The sequence below is a fragment of the Contarinia nasturtii genome, unplaced genomic scaffold (assembly GCF_009176525.2).
Source record: "Contarinia nasturtii isolate CC-2019 unplaced genomic scaffold, AAFC_CNas_1.1 Cnas_scaffold_2108, whole genome shotgun sequence".
In the NCBI taxonomy this organism is placed as follows: Eukaryota; Metazoa; Arthropoda; class Insecta; order Diptera; family Cecidomyiidae; genus Contarinia; species Contarinia nasturtii.
In genome coordinates this window covers 257,806-276,199 of record NW_022199438.1, presented here as the reverse complement: position 1 = coordinate 276,199, position 18,394 = coordinate 257,806, and the positions used below count along the sequence as shown (strand labels likewise).

The 18,394-nt window shown below is 33.2% G+C and overlaps 2 protein-coding genes across 7 annotated transcripts; one reads left to right on the top strand and one right to left on the bottom strand.

Moving 5' to 3' along the window:
- Window positions 1-1,683: 1,683 nt before the first annotated feature.
- Window positions 1,684-2,706, top strand: LOC116347770 (zinc finger protein 271-like). Its single transcript, XM_031778489.1, has one exon. It carries the CDS (start codon window positions 1,684-1,686, stop codon window positions 2,704-2,706), a length of 1,023 nt encoding a protein of 340 aa, XP_031634349.1.
- An 8,192-nt stretch (window positions 2,707-10,898) lies between these two features.
- Window positions 10,899-16,561, bottom strand: LOC116347777. 6 transcript variants are annotated; one of them, XM_031778501.1, is made up of 4 exons: window positions 16,381-16,561; window positions 14,611-14,796; window positions 12,724-13,184; window positions 10,899-12,659 (listed from the first exon to the last, which is right to left on the bottom strand). In XM_031778501.1, the coding sequence occupies exons 2-4, from the start codon at window positions 14,766-14,768 to the stop codon at window positions 11,314-11,316; spliced, it is 1,965 nt and encodes a 654-aa protein (XP_031634361.1). In that variant the 5' UTR covers window positions 14,769-14,796; window positions 16,381-16,561; the 3' UTR covers window positions 10,899-11,313. The 6 variants fall into 6 exon arrangements, with proteins under 6 accessions (XP_031634361.1, XP_031634364.1, XP_031634362.1 ...); XM_031778504.1 differs by lacking the exon at window positions 16,381-16,561 and adding an exon at window positions 15,423-15,441; XM_031778502.1 differs by lacking the exon at window positions 16,381-16,561 and adding an exon at window positions 15,113-15,311.
- Window positions 16,562-18,394: the final 1,833 nt, after the last annotated feature.

The window sequence follows — 18,394 nt, the reverse complement described above, 5'->3', positions numbered from 1 at the left end:
AAAATAAGGAAACATTTGTTGGAAAACATCATATTTATAATCATTGTACCAATATTTTACTTTAAATAAAGAATCCTTCATTTAAAATGTTCCATTTTTGTTGTCGAAAGACACTTTGGGCTTATAAAGAAATTACTCAACTTAAGTTTCAATAAACATCATTACATTTCTGGTTTTTACATTGAAACCAAACTCACTGCGCAGCATTGATGATCATTTTTGTCATAGTTTTCTCTTCATCTTTTGCTATTACTGTGAAAAGTTGGAAAAATTCATCCAAAAAGCAGAAAAGGGACATCATATTTGATTTGGAGGATTCTTTACTGAATTCGACTTGAAGAATCATACTTACAGCTTCAGAAAGGATCATATAAAGTGGAGTTAGGTTAAGATAAAGTCTGTAGAAATAAAAGAACCATTTGAAATTCAAAACCAAAAGATTTTATTCCAAAAAAATCGTTGACGAATTGAATTTAAATTGAAAGAGAATTGAGTTCAAAATGTGGAATTAAACGCATGAATTCGACTGTAGAAGCAGTGTAAACGTAAACATATACTCAATTAAGTCGCAAAATTCACAGAGTATCCTGATTTGCTGCTGCTCAGCATATAGCTGAGAGCTGAGAAATGCTGAGCTCGTGCGGCTAACGCATACGGAACGGATGCACGATACATATTCCCCTTTCGCTTCGTATGTGCTGCCGTTGACGCTATTGCCGGTACAACGGTTACACACTATACCAGCGAACATACGAAGTGAAAGGGGAATATGCATCGTGCATCCGTTTCGTATGCGTTAGACGTACACTTTCAGAATATATGAAAGACTGAGAGCAAAAACAGCACGTCGCATCTCATCTCTTGCTTTCACTTACGTAAGTGAAATAACGAGGGATGCGATGTGATGTTTTTCTCGCAGCTTCTCATATGTCAACTGGTTACAAAGTTTTGAGTTTTGAATTGAACGTCCAATCAAATGTTTATAACCGTTTAAACGGGGAGAATGCATGTGTGCGTGCCATCCGTTTCGTATGCGTTAGCCGCACGAGTTCAGCATTTCTCAGCTCTCAGCTATATGCTGAGCAGCAGCAAATCAAGATGCTCTGAAAATTCAGTTACGTCGAAATCTACAGAGGCGAAGTATTTGCTTTATTTAACGTGGTAATGCGCTCGCATCATTCTTAAATTGATGATGACCATAAAATAAAGAGGAAAGTATTGAAATTTGGATTTTCATTGAATATTCGGCTCATAACTCATTACATCGTCATGATAGCAACTACTTGCCATCGCGAACGCCCTCATAAGCTCCAAAACGCAATACATATTGACAAGCGTATTTCATTTATTCGATGACAGTGACCAAGGCGAAAGCTCACAGCAACTGTTCCGTAGGCAAGTTGCACACATATTACGGAAAAATTTGAACAATCTTCATAAAACGTAATAATCTCTATTATTTTTGTGTAAAAAACATTTTGGTACCTATTAGAGAGTAACATAGAATTTATAGTGGATTTTCCTGTTTTTGCAGCAATTTCCGAGGTAAAATAAAGATATCTAGTTGATTAGTGATGACATAAACTCAACAGCAAGGAGCGTGGAACACCATTTTTTGCTTTGACGAATTGGAAACCATACCTTTATTTGATTTCCAATTTATCATCGTCAGATTTTGTCGCCATGAATGGATACAACGCAAATGAGTTGCACCACAAGTCAGATGGTCGCGACCATTCAATTGAACGCAATGAGGTGTTGTTGGAGTCAAACGAAATAAAACAAGAACTGACCATCAAAGAAGAACCTGAAAGGGAGGATGACATCACTTTACACACGATACCAAGAAATTTTGTTATCAAATCGAACATCAATTTGCCTAGCACCGTATTTACGACTGAGACAGATGACTCGGATCAATTGATGCAATTAAAGTTTGAGGTTAAAGCGGAAAAAATGGATAAAGATTCTTATGCCAAGTCGAAGAATCAAAACGATGCTGTGAATTCTTCTTCACGTCGATCAAATAAAAACTCAAAGTTGACAGGTGCCAACGCAAAGAAGAAAACGTCCAAAAAGGGAAATGTGTCTCGAAAGAGGAAAGCAACAACGTCGAGTGCAACACGAAAACAACACAAATGTTTATCATGCGAATACACTACACCATATACGACCTGTTTGAGAAAGAACATGCTACGACACACGGGTGAAAAGCCATATCCATGCAAGCGATGTTCAAAACGATTCACAGAGAAATCAGATCTTAAGCGGCACATGAGAACACACTTGGTTGAATTTCACTTCAGTTGTGCAAATTGTTTGGAAGGATTTGATAAAAACATTGACAAGTTGATACACGAGTTTGATTGCAACATTCGTCGCTACGAGTGTCATCACTGCAAACAATTCTCCACTTTTTATAAGTCAAATTTGAAGAGGCACATTCGTATGCACACAGGTGAAAAACCATTCAAGTGTGGTCAATGTTCAAAGAAATTCAAGCAACGATGGAACTTAATTCGTCACACAAAAACTCACACCAATCCACGTTCATTGAAGATCAAGTGTTCGGATTGTTATCAAACCTTTTCGACACAGGCTCTTAAAGAAATACATAAACAAAAGTGCCAGCGCAGAGGCTATGAATGTTATCTCTGCAAAGAATTTACCAGCAACAAGAAACACAATTTGAAGTACCACATGTGAGCAATCCACACAGGTGATAAAACATTCTGTTGCAAGATGTGCACCAAATGCTTTGTTCAAATTTCAAACCTCAATCAACACATGAAAAATGTCCACAAGTAATTTCTGAAACTGAAGACCCATTGTGTTTTCAACAGCTCTTAACAGCTTATCAAAATGAAAAAACTGAAGATGAACTCAAATGTGTTTGCAACAATTTCTTCTTAATTTTCCAAACACAAAAGCAAAATTTTTTCATAAAACTTATTACCATCCCTTTATTATTGAATCTGAATAAATGTTTTTTAAAAATATGAATAAAGAAACAAAAGTCGGAACTGCAGGAAGAGAAGACTTATTTGAAATAGAAATACTTATTTGGAGTTGTCTCAGTCGATTTCTTATTTATAAACTTTATCTTGAAAATAATCTGTTTCGAACATTTTATTAGCAATTCAATGCTTTGAACTAGCTTTTGAGTGCACTCACCACATTACATGTGATTACTTGGGAAATGCTTAAGCTGATACTTGGGGTTGGGAGAATCGTTTCAAGACAAAGCAATAGACGAAGAGCCTTTAAAATGTTTAATCTATTTAAAATATGTTGTAAGTTTCTAATCTGTGTTTTAAACGTGGCGTAAATTAAGCGGTCTTCAAGAGGATAATAGTTAGTCATGATTTCAATATCATTCATGATTGATGTAAAAATTCTACTTTCTAGTAGTCTCAATTCAATTTCAGTAGAAAGGAAAATTATTATTTTACGTTCTGGTTTGATAATCAAGCTTCTTAACCTGTATGTGTGTGTGATCAAACCTTTACTACTTTCTTACTACATTCTATAAATAGCTAGTTGATATTGTGATTATTTCAATTGCATATAATGGAAGTAATGGAACAGAATGGAAAAAATTATCGAAGGAATAGATCATGAATTGTAAAGTAAATGAACGCACCCAGCGAATCAAACTGTCACAATACCATATACGCCATTCTCTCATTTTATTTCAATTCATTCGGTCTACAAACATTTCCCAGCAAATAATTGCGCAATTCATTTGGACATTGATCGGTTTTCAATATTCAACAAATAAATCATATTATTAAACGTGAGATTCGTCAAGAATGTAAGTGAAGCTTTCAATTTTTCGTGAAAAAGATTTTATAAAATAGCCTGTTGTAATAGCGACTCCATTTTTGATTTCATAAGAAGAAACATTTGGATGTGTAGATTTGAACCAATGTTTAATGTATTCAACAATTCATAGAAAGTATATTATTGCCATTTTCAGACCGACTTCGACAAGTTAAAGTACATAAGGTTCTTCGGTCTGTCCACCTCCATTTGATATTCGTCAGCATATTTTTGCCAACAAAATGTCCAATGTTAAGTCGAGTGACTATACAAGTCACATTTTCTCATCAATTGGCAAGTCATTGTATTTGAGCGACGAGACCACTGACTTTCATTTCATTTTCGAGACCGGCAAAACTGAAGTGGAGCTTGTTCCGGTGCACAAATTCTTGTTGTCTGCTGCCAGTTGCGGTTTTCGTGCAAAGTTTAATGGGGCATGGAAGGAGATGTCCAATGTCATAATCGACGACGGCACGTCTTCTTCGGCTTTTAAAGAATTTTTACAATTCTTCTACTTGTCCCATGTGAAATTGACTGTGAACAATGTTACCGCGGTGCTGCATCTTGCCAAGAAGTACGAAGTCGACGAATGTGCAAAGGTGTGCTACCAATTTTTGGAACGACATTAAAACGTGGCAATGTAACGACAGAAGCAGTACTAACCATTCGATTTCATCATTATGAAGAACAAAAACAATATTTCCTATGCAATTCAACATTTTCAAAAAAACATTTTTTTCAATTACAACCTTTCAATACATTTTGAACATTTCAAATTTGATACATTGCAGACATTTTTCAAAATTATATGTTGAGAGAAACTATATTAACCCATTGAATACCAATTTCAGAAGTAGCTTTACTACCAACTGAACACTACTTACTAAGTCTAGATCATTTCGTTGATGTTAATTGACATCAGGAGAAAAAAAATTCATTTCAATGGAAAAATCAATTTCATTTGGCAGCAAATACCACTCGAATCGATAGATTTGATCATTTAAATTAGAAAAAAAATATGTTGACTTTGACTTTTTTGGTTCGATGATTCAATAATATGACTGGAAAATCATGTTACATTCAAGAAAGACATATATTATTGTATTAAATTTTAACGTCAATTATTATGGTTAATTATTTTTTGAAGTAATAACCCGCCATTTGTTTTATTCAGTGGTCACTAAATGTGATACATCACTAATTACAAAATTATAAAACTCATTGGTTCCGTATAGTGTTTGGTAAAAACTCTTTTTAGACTTCAATAAAAACAAATATTATATTTTATCACCTGCATTCGAATTTTTTTGTTCAAGTATTTGCACAAATACACTTCGTGGTAACCAAATTATATACCGAATTCAACACAGACAATTGAAATAAATATTTCAGCGAAACCATATCCGACCAAAGCTATCGAACGACTTAACGTATATTTTGCACACAGAGTAAATTTCAAACAAGATGTGCATTTGGTCCAAAACTAGGTAACTGGCATCATTACATTGTTTAATGGTTGAAAAAACGACCCGACCCCGACCATATCAAAAATACCTTATTTTGCTCAGTTTTTTGACTTTCAAACCAAAAAAAGTGTATAAAGCAGATCATTTTGAAATCCTATGGACCATCATTTCTAGGGTAATTTTTTGCGCTGAATCCGAATCTGGCATTGAATTTGCTCAAAAAATGATTATTAACCAAAGTTTCACATCAATACGGTACCACAAGGCATGTCCTTCATTCAAAAATGAAATTTTTTGGGATTTTTGTATGAAAATCGTGTGAAAAATTGATTGCATCTTAAAACTAACATCAGATTCGGGTTTCTCGTGCCAAAAAAACCCCCCACTACACATTCTTTCAGCGTTCAAATTAAAAGAATATCATTTTAAGGCATTTTTCTCATGCCTCTTCAGAGTCTAAGTTTTACACCGATCAATGTCGTTGAAAATTTGGCCAGATATATTCCTCGTAGTGCCCAATCATCCCGTAAAGTCAGATTTTGAATTTCATGTCTAAGCACGAAACCATCGTGTCACCAAAATGGTTGAAAAATGATCAAAAAAGTAAAATGTAGTAGTCCCAAATCATCCTGCAAAGTCAGAATTTGAATTGAGTTTTTGGAAGAAGACTTAAAAAAAACTTTGAATGGGTTTGAAGTTGTCGTCGATTGAATACACATTACTTGAACTTTTAATTTAAATGTCACACTCAATTTATTCTCAGCACCAACCGGACGAACACCATCTTATTTGCGCACCAAAGTAATATTTACACAATTTCGTTCTTATAATTGTTGTTTAATTACGTAGTTAATCAGATAGTCAGTATTGAAAATCAAACAGTCGTTATTACCTCGATTTTCGTAATATACGGTAAGTACAAAAAGAACAGCGACATTGTTAATGAAAGCAGAGAGAATTCGACAAAAAATGACAAGTGTTTTTGTGTTTTGAAAAAGTAAAAAAAAGTCTTTATTTTGCCGGATCGTATATATTTTGTTGTTGTTATGCATTAATTTTTCAAGCATATTTTTGAAACCAATTGAAAGAAACCCATTAATACTTTTCTTTTTTCGTCAAAAAGTTTTCAAGTAAAAAACCTATTTTTGCCATTCACATTCTATGCTGACTTGATTCAATGGTTTATATTGAATACTTGCTAACTTGAATTATTTTTTTTTTGTTTTGCGTTTGCAGTGGTGGAACAAAATTCATTTTTTCAGCGATTTTATCGTTGCTATTTTGGATACGCTGTATAACAAACTGTACGAGTTTTTTGATTGAAGGTGGTGCGATTTCAAAAATTGTATGTATTCTATTTTTCAACAAATAAACAATTTTTTACTCTCTTTTTCTAATTTATACCTTTTCTTTAAAGAATAATCAAATCGATTCGTCATTCGTTGAATTTTATCGTATCGACTCACATAATGAATCGTTTCACCCCAAATCAGAACCAAGTAAATCGAACAATCTTGGTGAAAAATGTGCTCCCGCCCACTGAAATTTTTTTTGGAATATTCGAAAAAAAATGATTACAAAATCATAAAAACTCACACATTAAAAAATTGTGAGCCAAACAGTATCTTTATAATTTTTGATACGGCCGAACAGGCGGCAAATGCAATAAAATTAATTGATGGTAGATTGTATAATGGGCGCCGCGTCAACGCGCTTCCGTACAAAGACCCAAACGAGGCGTCGTTGGTCGGCGCTCATCCGAAACTATTTACTCCGCTGCCAGAGCAAATCGATCGAACAATAATCGTGAAAAACATTCACAAGCCATTTGATGTCAGTTCTCTGCGAGCACTGCTCATCAATCCGAAGGATGATTTATTTCTTGATCAGAAATATTGCAAATTTATGAATATTCGGCCGGTAATTAAATATTTTTTTTTTAAATATATATATTTATATATTAAAATTGAGTATTGTTTATTTTTTTTGATAAAATAATCTATTTTTTACTCTTTCCATCTATTTAGGAATAAGTGGAAGAACGAAAGGGGTTTTTGTCTTCATTGTGTACCATGTAAAGGAAGATGCATGCCGCGCATTGGAGCTGATAAATAATGGCCGCCTGATCTTTAATGGGACTCAAGAATGAGCGTAACGTTTGATAATTGTCATATAAATAGCTGAACTATAGCACAAAATTGGTGTTTCATTATCTGATTTGATTGATTTTTGATGTGTGAAATTGTTTAGGTATTTTTGTGTAATATCGAGACCTTTTCATTTGTTCGTCAGCTTCTGACCCAGGGTTCAAATGGAGACCAACATCAATCGTCGAGAGAATTAAACATTAACCGCTCTAAAAACTTTGGCGTCCCCAACTATGCATGACTTTAAATAAAATATTGGGAGTATAACTTAATTATTAGCATTTTTCGTCAGATGGCGTAAAATACATATTCCAATTGGAATTACGATTTCAATGTATTTATGTCGAAGTACTGTCAAAATGCTTTAAGAATCGGCATATATCATTTGGTCGAATTGTAAATGTTGTTAACAACACAATTTTTTACTGCATCGAATATGTCTGAGTTCATTTCGAAAAAACATCATTTGCGGGAATTTAATTTTTTTCACTTTAATCCAATCAGAAATGCATGCTATCATTATGGAACCTTGAGCTTAACAAGATCTTTCGATTCCAACACAAAACTGTTGAATTTGGTGAACACTGAGTGGTGAATTTGGTGTAAAACGCCAAATTCACCAAAAAAATGCTAGATGAATTATTTCACTCATTTTTGCAAAAAAGTCTATGTTAAATGCATGTAAAAGTTGTGGATTGACTAAATATGAACAATGCGATTGATACCAAATATTTACATTTTCTGAAAGTGGTGAAAATTGTAGCGAATTCGAATTGAAGGAAAATTTGGTTGAATGGCAGTATAAAACTAATCAAATGTCGCTCTAAATTTACAAATGGATTCATTTTCGTATCGAATTGAGATTGATTGTAAAGGAGGGATCTATTTCAAGAATTTCAAGCATAAAAAATCATATGTGAGTTGAGCTGAATCACAAAAATTGACGTGAAATCCAAAAATTCGTGATTCTGCAAATTGGGTGACGTAATCAAAATTGATCGAATTACAACTCATCAAAATTGTTACAGATGATCTTTATTGATGTCGACTGATCGTTTTTGCTAAAAAAGTAACAGAAAAATTACAAAAAAAATTGTAGAAAAATGACTTTTGCAAAATCATTAAAAATTGTTTGAAAAATAAATCGATAAAAAATCTTTATCTTTAAACCCCCGCTGTACATCCCTGTATACTCACTAGACATCCCTCTTTCTGAATACCACTCATTTCAATCGATGCAGTGCACCGTTTCTGATGTGCAAAATTTAAAAAAGTCGGAAAATGACTCGGTCATTAGATACCCAAAAAAACTAACAGTCCTTTAGACATGGAATCCGAAAATTGTCTGAGAAATGGGGAAAACTGATGGCTAGCGATGGACATTACTTTGAATGATGTATCCATTCATATAATTATTAAAATAAATGCCCATTTCGAAGAAAAAAACGCTAATAATTAACTTATACTCCCAATATATACTCATGACCATTTTGACGCAAGTCATTCGAATCATCTGATAATGGTGTCTGAAGCGAATAATTTTATACAACGGTATACTGCACAAAAAAGACCAAGAATATGTATTAAACTTGTTAATTACTTTTCATAATTATATCAACCCCTAAAAAAGTTATTTAAAATCTGACTTAACAGGATGATTGGGGGTCCCGAGGAATGGAAATCATTAGATTTTGAGTGCTTTTGGTTGATGGAAAAAAATTTCATGCCTGTAGTGATACCTATGAAAAAGAGTCCAATTTTCGTCCAAAAGTCATACTTAATGTAGACTTAAACACTCAAAAATATGTATTGGGGGTTTTTTTGGCACGAGAAAACCGAATCCGACGTTAGTTTTGGGATACAATCAATTTTTGATACAGTTTCCTTGAAAATAAAATGTCTTACATCCGTAAGATGAAGTTTTCCGCACTGTGATCCACGACATGCATTTATTACAAATCTTTTACTCAAAGAATTCACAAGAAAACTGAATCTGAAATTACTTTTACGATAAAAATAATTTTCGAAGCACTTAACATACAAAAACTACTAAAGATGGGAATTTTTGTATCGGAGCCATGCCTATATGATATCGTTATCATGTGAAAATTTGCAGAGGTTAATTTTTCACAAAAAGTTAACATTTTGAACGTTTGAAGAAATTTCAATGCATATTAAGGGTACTTGCCATACAAAATGTCGTTTTTGAGCGAAAAATGCAAAATTTTGTTCGGGAGGTACCCCTAAAATTCGTTGAAATGTCTTCAAACTCTCGGAATGGTATTTTCGTGTAATAAAAATAGCCTGTGCAAAGTTTCAGCACATTACGATATCATACAGGCATGGCTTCCATACAAAAATCCAAATTTTTTGAAGTTTTTGTATGAAAAGTGTGTCGAAAATGAATTGTATCCCAAAACCAACGTCTTATTCGGTTTTCTCGTACCCAAAAACCCCCCAATACACATTTTTGAGTGTTTAAGTACACATTAAATATCACTTTTGGAAGAAAAATTGAATTTTTCCCATGGATGGCCATAGGCATCACACCAGACATGACACGTCACTCTTTCAACCAAAGTCGCTCAAAATCCAATGGTTTCTATTCCTCGGCACCCCCAATCATCCTGTGAAGTCAGATTTTGAATTACTTTTCTTGTGTGAAAGTTATCGTGTTAACAAATTTTTACGCACATACATTCGGACATCGAAAAAACGCTAGATTCGTGTTCCCTGGCCCCAAAAACACCCAGAAAACACATTTTTTATGGGTGTTAATTTTTCGACCGATTCCAATACTTTACCTTACACACTAGGTGTGTGCGGAAAAGTAAAATCACAAAATTGAATTTTTGTATGGGAGCCATGCCTGTATGCTACCTTAATGACGTGAAACTTTGCACAGACTATTGTTTACAAAAAAAAAATAACATTCTGAAAGTTTGAAGAGATTTCAATTAAAATTAGGGGTACCTCCCAGCTCCCATACAAAATTTTCATTTTTGGTTCAAAAACGAATATTTTGTATGGGAGGTACTCTTAATTTTGGTTGAAATTTCTCCAAACCCTTCGAATGTTATTTTTTTGTGAAAAAAATAACCTGTGCAAAGTTTCACGCCATTAAGGTAGCATACAGACATGGCTCCCATACAAAAATCCAAATTTTTTGTGACTTCATAACTAAAAAAGTGTTTCAAAAATAATTTTCATGGTAAAATTAACGTCAGACATATTTTTTTAGTGTTTTGTTAGAAAATAGAATACTTTCAAATGTCGTGCAAATGGGTTCATCATGAAAGTGTGAAAATTCTTTTCTCGAGTACTTCTGATATTAAATTAAAGAATATTTCGATGCCAAGGTTTGAACATATGATTTGGTCTCAAACTTTACGCCGCTTGAAAGGCTTGAAGAATCGAACAAATATTATTTTGAACTTTCTTAATAAAATACGCAACGGAAAAGTTCGTCGTGCGGAAAAGTTCGTCTTACTCCTGTAAGACTCTTTATTTTTATTTATTATTATGATTAAGACATTTGAACAATCTCTAATTAGGATTTTTTCACAAAGAATTTTTTTTCGAAAAAATTTCTTTTACAAACAGTTATTATTTATGTCAAAAACAGAACTTCGTTGAGATTCTTTACAGTTTTTCATAAATTCTAATCTTTTTTAGCTTAATAACTAAAGCATTGAAAATGCATATATTTGAATATTGAATGCATCGTCTTTAAGTCGTCGAGGGATGCTTGCTTATTGTCTACATAATAACCTATTCCATTGGATTAATAATAAAAAACTTGACATATCTACTCTTCGTTTGATCATTGCATTGATTCATTAATTTAAAATTGCTCCAATCAATAGAAATAAGTGAAATTAAATTCGTGTCTTATGTGATTTCTTTTTGCCCGCCGAATCTATATAATTCAAAAGATCCGTCTTTGACCAAATTATTATGCTTTCTTGGTTTTTAGTTTTGACATTCAACCCCTTGTTACTATTGAAATAGTACCATTGAATTTGATTTCTTCCCTTTGCTCTTTCGGCGCATCCAAATAATTTTTTAAAAAATGGCGTAAAATCGCATTGAATGTCAATACTTCTGCCAATTCTCTTACATTTATCGAATCTATCTTTTTTGCTCATGCCTTTCCAAGCCTGAATTATGTTGTTTTTCAATTTTCGTTGATACAATTTGACCAAAATATCGGATTTCCGTTGTGTAATGCACTCAACATCGTGCATAGTTGCATCAACGTTAGTTGCTTTACAGATCACCAAAAATATGGACGACAGTTGTTCATCCGTTTGGGTATTTGTGATTCCTGTAATGCACAAATTATTTCCAAACGAACTCTGTAGCATTAGTTGATTTTCGCGAAGTTTTTTTGTCAACACCGGGGAACTCTCTTGATTCGAAAAGCAGTCGTCTAACTGTTTCTTTTTAATTTTGTCTCGTAATGACCAAAATGCTGAACTTTCGTCAAAAGTTGTACTCAACAAATTTTGGTGATACAACACCAGTCCGTTCGAGAACATGAGTTGTGTTCTGTAATAGTAGCGCTCCAGGCGATCAATTAATTGACTTAAATATTTGTGGTGCGTATCTTTCAAATCATGTAAGATTTCGTCATGAGCTCTTGCTCCATTGATGTTCACAGTCACCTCTGAACATACAGAGCATTGAAATTTGAAAGCATCCTGCTCGATATGGTCAAGAAACGAAATCTCAGATATTTTCTTAACACTACGACAATGGCCACATTTAAAGGCTGTTATTCGTGTAGGTACATCACTGGATGCTTTTGTCGCATTAATTGTGAGCAGTTCCTCGATTTCGTTTTGCGTTAAACAAACCGGACTGTGAATGTCGGCGAGATGGTGTGAAGTATGCTTTTTCTTCGAATGTTTCACCATTTCTGACGAAGAGAAAATCTTGTGGCATAGACCACATTTTGATTTATTGTCTTTGTCAACAACAACAAATACTTCCGCATGATGTTGATGCTTGTGATGGGCTCCAAGTGTAGAAAACTTGTCCACCCGATCGCAATAGAAACAGGCAGCTTTTTTAGTCGCAATGAATCGAAACGGCTCTCTGGCAGGAATATGACTGTTTTGCCAGTGCTCATACACTTTTTCGAATTTAGTGGTGTAATAGTGTGGCATGCAGTAAAAACAGGCAAACATTATATCTCCCTCGCGAAAGGCAGGACTCAATTCTGAAAACAAAACAAAAACCAATTAAATTTAAAAATAAAACAAGATTATTCGTGTTACACATACCATTCTCTCGAACATCATCATCAGTATTCTGTAGGTTGGTAGTTTCACTGTCAATATCCATGGAGTTTTCGCGTTTAAACGATTGAAATTCAATCGGTGGCACTGAATGATCAACATCTTCCTGATTCTTCGGCTGCTCTGGTGGTTCAGTTTCCGAATTCAAGGGTTCTTCCCACACTGGTGATGAAATGATGAATGTTTCGAAGTCCATTTCTTCCTTTTTAACCCAGTTCATGTTTAATAGAGTCGGATTGAGACACGGAACGGGTGATGCCATCGGTTGATTTGAAGTGGTCGGCGAACATGTTGATCGCCGATCGATTGAAATGTTTGAATCTAATGATGGGCGGACCCTTTTAACCCTTTCAGAACATTGATTGACGGATTGATTGTGTTCATTGTTGTCTATTGTCTCAGGTGCCGGGTTTAGGACATCCAGAAAATCCAGCGATTCCTCCAAACTGAAAAGCAAAATAAGGAAATTCGAATTTAATTCATTTCGAAGGAATTTTTTTTCGTGATTTTGTTGAAATCTTTGTAAATTTTTCTATCGATATTTTGTGGATAAAATCATTTAAATAGTAATGCGCCGCAATAAATCCATCCACCAATCAAAATCCCTAGTAAGTCGAACGAATTTCTATCCATCTAAAACTGAAAAAAATGTCTTCTTTTTCAGTTCATTTGTGTTAAAGAAATGTGTTAAAATCGTAAACTTCTCAATACTGCATTTTTTCGTAAATTGAAAATGGAAATGTGGTAAAATATTGGTAAAAGATAACAAACAAAAAATTCGTGCGATACTAATATTTTGATAAAAAAAACTCTGTATGAGATAAATGTATTTTTAAGAAGCGACATGAAATCCGATAACAACTGAACGTTTCATAAACATCTGTGATTTCACAAATTCGTTATTTATCCAAATGTTCCCATTTTATCCGTTATTTACTTTCAACTGTATTTTTTCTGGGTTTAACCCAAAGATGTGTTTACCAATTTCTACATGTGGTATATATAAAAAGACCCGGATCATTTTTGAGATAAGAAACAAATAAGTTGTCTTTTGACTACCTATTCCAAAGTTCAAAATACTGTAGAGTGAATCTATTCATTTATTCTAAAAAAAAACTCAAAATATACTGCATCAAATTTCGTCCAGATGAAATCGGCTAATATGTAGAAAAACTCATTTGTTCAATCGATTTTCAATGTCAAATAATTTACCTATAAACGTGATAATTTTTACTTGTTCATAACTAATCAACTTTTTACCAAAGACAACACATTATTGCTTGAATTTACTTGTCTTTCATGACTTACAATAATAAACATCGTAAATAATAAGTCCATTGTGGGAAATTCCCTTGCACATTTTATGGCTCTTTTTAATATTCTTTTCTATTTTATCAACATGCCACTTGATCGTAAACCGAATACCTATTGCTGTTATAATTGCGAAAAATTCCCTCTTTGATGAAACTCAATTCACAAAATTCTGGCACTAATTTTCTGTATAGATTTTTAAAATAAAACACATTTTATACGATATTCCGTGTGATAGAGGTGTCCAAATATTTGATATAGAACAATACTTTCCATGCGTATTTGCACCAAACAAAACAATGATTTTACATGCTCACCGGCCTTTTCTCTGTGTAATACGCACAATTCAACCAAATTGTATTTTACCGCTTCCACAGACAAGTGGGTATGTATAATTAGTGTCGTACGATTGAGACAATGCTATATTTGGATCAAATACTATATACGGAATATCGTATAGAAGTGTGCGAATATTTCATAGTAGGCGAAAAGAACAAAAAAAGAGCGCTAGTTTTCTCTTCATACACACTACACAGTTGAACAATTATTTCATCATTTTACCGTGAGTTGATGCTCTTCACGATGAGTTCTCTCTTTTTGGTGTCAAATTTTTGTCCAGATTGTAATAACGCTTCATTTATTTTTATCAAAGCGTCTGTTGTCAGCTCTTCGAATGCTGATATATATTTTTTGTGGATTTCGGCCCAGGTCGATGTCATTTTTCTATCAAATGTTTGTCACTTTTTGCTGCAAATAAAGTTTTTCTTTTTAAAAACAACACACTCCTCTTTTCCGCACAATATTCAAATTAAATATTATTTCGTTATGCAAATGTAAGTCTTTTTCACCAGAAATTTTTTAAAATTCAGTTTGCGTCACAACACGAAAAAGCCATACACGATTTGCATGCTCTGCTTCAAGCAGTTTTTATTTGGAGCAAAAACAATTTAATGGAATTTTAGTCAATTCGTTTCAAAAAATGTCGGCGACTACGTTCTGTTGTTTTTTTTTTGCACATTTTTCAATTTGATTAAAACTTAAAAAAAATCAAGCAAAAGCAAACCAACGATATTTTTATCCGAATTAATTTTTACATGAACTCAACCGTGTCGGACTAGTTAAACAACGTAAAAATAAATTGGATATGTAATTCCACGCGCTCTGATATGTGTTTACAACAGCAAGTTTGAACGAATACTGTTACGAAGTTGTGCATTTTACGTAAAATCCATGACGTTTCAGTTCCATTTCACTCTCATATTTTGCTTTAAATACAAACACATATACAATTCAGGCACATGGATATGTTTTACGGTTAATTGCTTTCATGCGTCTTGTGATACGACACAGAACATAAACAATGCGACTCGTACCCACTTTTTTCTTTCATGTTTTCTTTTCTCTTCTTCTTCACGGATACAAAATAATATTGAAAAAGTAAATGCGCTCAAACTGTGTATATAAATAATGTTGCTTTCACTGTGAGTAAGGCACGCCAATTGCATATCTGTAAATTGTTGATCGAACCGATGCATTTACGGTTGATTTTTTGGCATGTTTATTTTCCGTTTCGTTTTTTCTTTGTTTCTCATTCTTTGTCTCTGTTCATCGCTGATAAGATACATTGCACGCTCTTCAATTGTACTATGTGTACAGATATCGGACCAAAGTCGATCGGAAAATTTTACGATCGAAAATAATTAAATTATTAGAATTATGAACGTGAATTTGTGCCGCTGATTTCAAAACTGTAACGTATTGGTTCCAAACAATAACGCATACAAATGGTTTCAGATTAGGTTGATTCGTAATAATAGGTTTTTATTATTATTTTTACCTATTTAAGATGTGTGAAAGGCACAAAAAAATATTTACATAGAAGTATTGACTGTTTCCTTTGGAAGTGAGTAAATGGATGAGAACAAAACATTGAATAATTTAGTGTGAATATTTGACTCGAATTTTGGTTTAATAGCTTATGAAATGCAAAATTAACGAAAGAAAATTGAACGAAAACTTCACTCTTATCGAAAACGGCCCATGAAATTCGTTTCGTATATTGTGAAATTTGATTGGTTTTAAACATTGAATTATGTTTTCCACCTACAAGTATGAAAGAAATTTAAATTGAGTCGCAACGTCGCGAAGCATCAATGAAACAATATGATTTGCGATTATGATTAAAATTAATGCACAAACACTTGAAAAAAAGCACAACGAATTTTTGGTTTGAAACACTTCAATTGAACACCAAATAGGACGTTAACACAACAAAAAGTGAATCCAAATTCACATCATCTTGCTTTTATACCGTTTAAAATGTGATCTTACCGGATGCATTTATCAAAATCGTTATGTAGACTTGTTCGCCAATAAAAATTCCAGAAAATTTAAAATAAAAATCAATTCAATTTTACAATTTTTTCAAAACTAACACATTTTTTCACTTCTCAAGACAACTTTTTCTGTACAAGTCGCGGGTCAACTTTAGCATTCGTCGAGACAACTTGTATGGAAGATTGGATCTGGCTATCTGACTAAAATAGCAAATTTGCCCTGTATTTATACTGATTTTTGTCAGCTTTCCCTTTTTCCCACTACAATAATTTTACAGTTAAGTCTTACAGTACAATCTCTTAACCATAGTGTAAACAACAGAAATCTTGCTTAATTCGAGGTCATCATACATTTTTCCGTATTATCAATAATATACATTGTAACGCTCTTAATTAATTCTGGTTTTCTTACACATAACATTGGCCCCAAATAGCAGCATTATAATGCTTTACATACCGTGGCTCAACATACAGCATCTCTGTATATTGTCGCCCATTCCTCTTTACCTCATTAAATATGCATACGCATGAGACTCATCGTTGTCTCATTATCACACGTTCGATCAACAGATCGCGTATCAATGATAGTGCGTATCATCTTAATCCAGTTTTCATATGTAAACAAAGCATTCGCTTTTACATTTTTGTAACTGTTTTTTTTAACCTTTTAAATCCAAATTTTGGATTTAAACAACAATTTTCCAGTGTTAATTTTAGATTGGTCAAACCATATTTGGTTTGCTTCAATTTTCACACGATCTACAATCTAGACCGCTCGTTCATGCGAAAAAAATTATTTTTCTATCTATTTCGGTTTTTGATCTGAATGTGGTAGATGACCGATGACGATCGCGTCGAACTCTTACATAATTTTCGATAAACAAATATATTTTTAGCCAATACTCAAGATCGCTTTGGTCAGCTATTCTCCGAAATGGATCTCAAGCTCTTCTCTATGTGCTTTCTCTTTTTCTTTCTAAACCAAATTCACTTAATTTAAATCAACAAAACAATTTTATTTAAGCAAAAACTGAACGAAATACACTTTTTTACTCTTAACCAATTTACAATAAACTTTTAATACTTGAACTCTGACTATAGAGTCATATTTTCCTGTTAGAACTTATCAATTGCGGGCCAACTAAAGTCGGAACAATTTCTTTGTCTTTTTTGAGTTTATTAGTCGCGGGCCAACTAATTCTCAATAGAACTGAAAACAAGAACTAACGAACTAACGAACCTTACAATTCTGATGTTTATTCATACTAAAATACGACCATGAATTGTTTGATTTCCCACTCATTTTAACAAAAGCGAAAGGCAACTTAAATATATATTTTTATTCTTTCAATAATTATCTAAAAGTGAAAGAATAATTCACATAGAATAAAACCTAATTGCTCAATCTGCAGCACAATTTAATGTTATTCTATTGCATAATGCAGACATGATTTTAACCTATTGATTTCGTTACCTTGCACTATACTACAATGGTAAATATAAGCATGTTTCTACGCTTATCCCAATCTGATCATTACAAACGTAATTGATCATGTTTTTATGATTATTCCAAAACAATCTAATGTTTCGTATGCTTTAATGCTTCAGTTGTCTAACTCTTGGCATATATTCAATTATAAGAAAAAATCACTTTTGAATTCGATTTTGGAAAGGTAAGATAAGTTTCGATTATAGAATGTAACTTGAACTTCGAATTCGAACACTGTTTTTTTTTTAACTCAAAAGGCGAAAGAAGTATGCCTTGCCTTTATACAATTTTCCAGCATATTTGGTTTGCTTCAATTTTCTCATTCGTGCGAAAAAAAATATTTTTCCATCTATTTTGATTTTTGATCTGAATGTGGTGATGATCTTGATACGTGTCAAACTCTTGTATAATTTTCGAAAAACGAATATATTAATATTGCGGATAACGAAGAACAAACCGTCTTGGATTTGGATTGGTGCTGGAGAAATGGCACCAAATCGGCCATGGGGCATAAAGAAGC

Excerpts from the sequence above, each read along its gene's own strand:
- LOC116347770 (XM_031778489.1), top strand. The coding sequence starts at position 1,684 with ATGAATGGATACAACGCAAATGAGTTGCACCACAAGTCAGATGGTCGC.
- LOC116347777 (XM_031778501.1), bottom strand. The coding sequence starts at position 14,768 with ATGACATCGACCTGGGCCGAAATCCACAAAAAATATATATCAGCATTC. Across the intron at positions 13,185-14,610 it reads GTGAAGAGCATCAACTCACG|TTTGGAGGAATCGCTGGATT; the intron begins GTAAAATGATGA and ends TTTGCTTTTCAG. Across the intron at positions 12,660-12,723 it reads TGATGATGTTCGAGAGAATG|AATTGAGTCCTGCCTTTCGC; the intron begins GTATGTGTAACA and ends TTTTGTTTTCAG.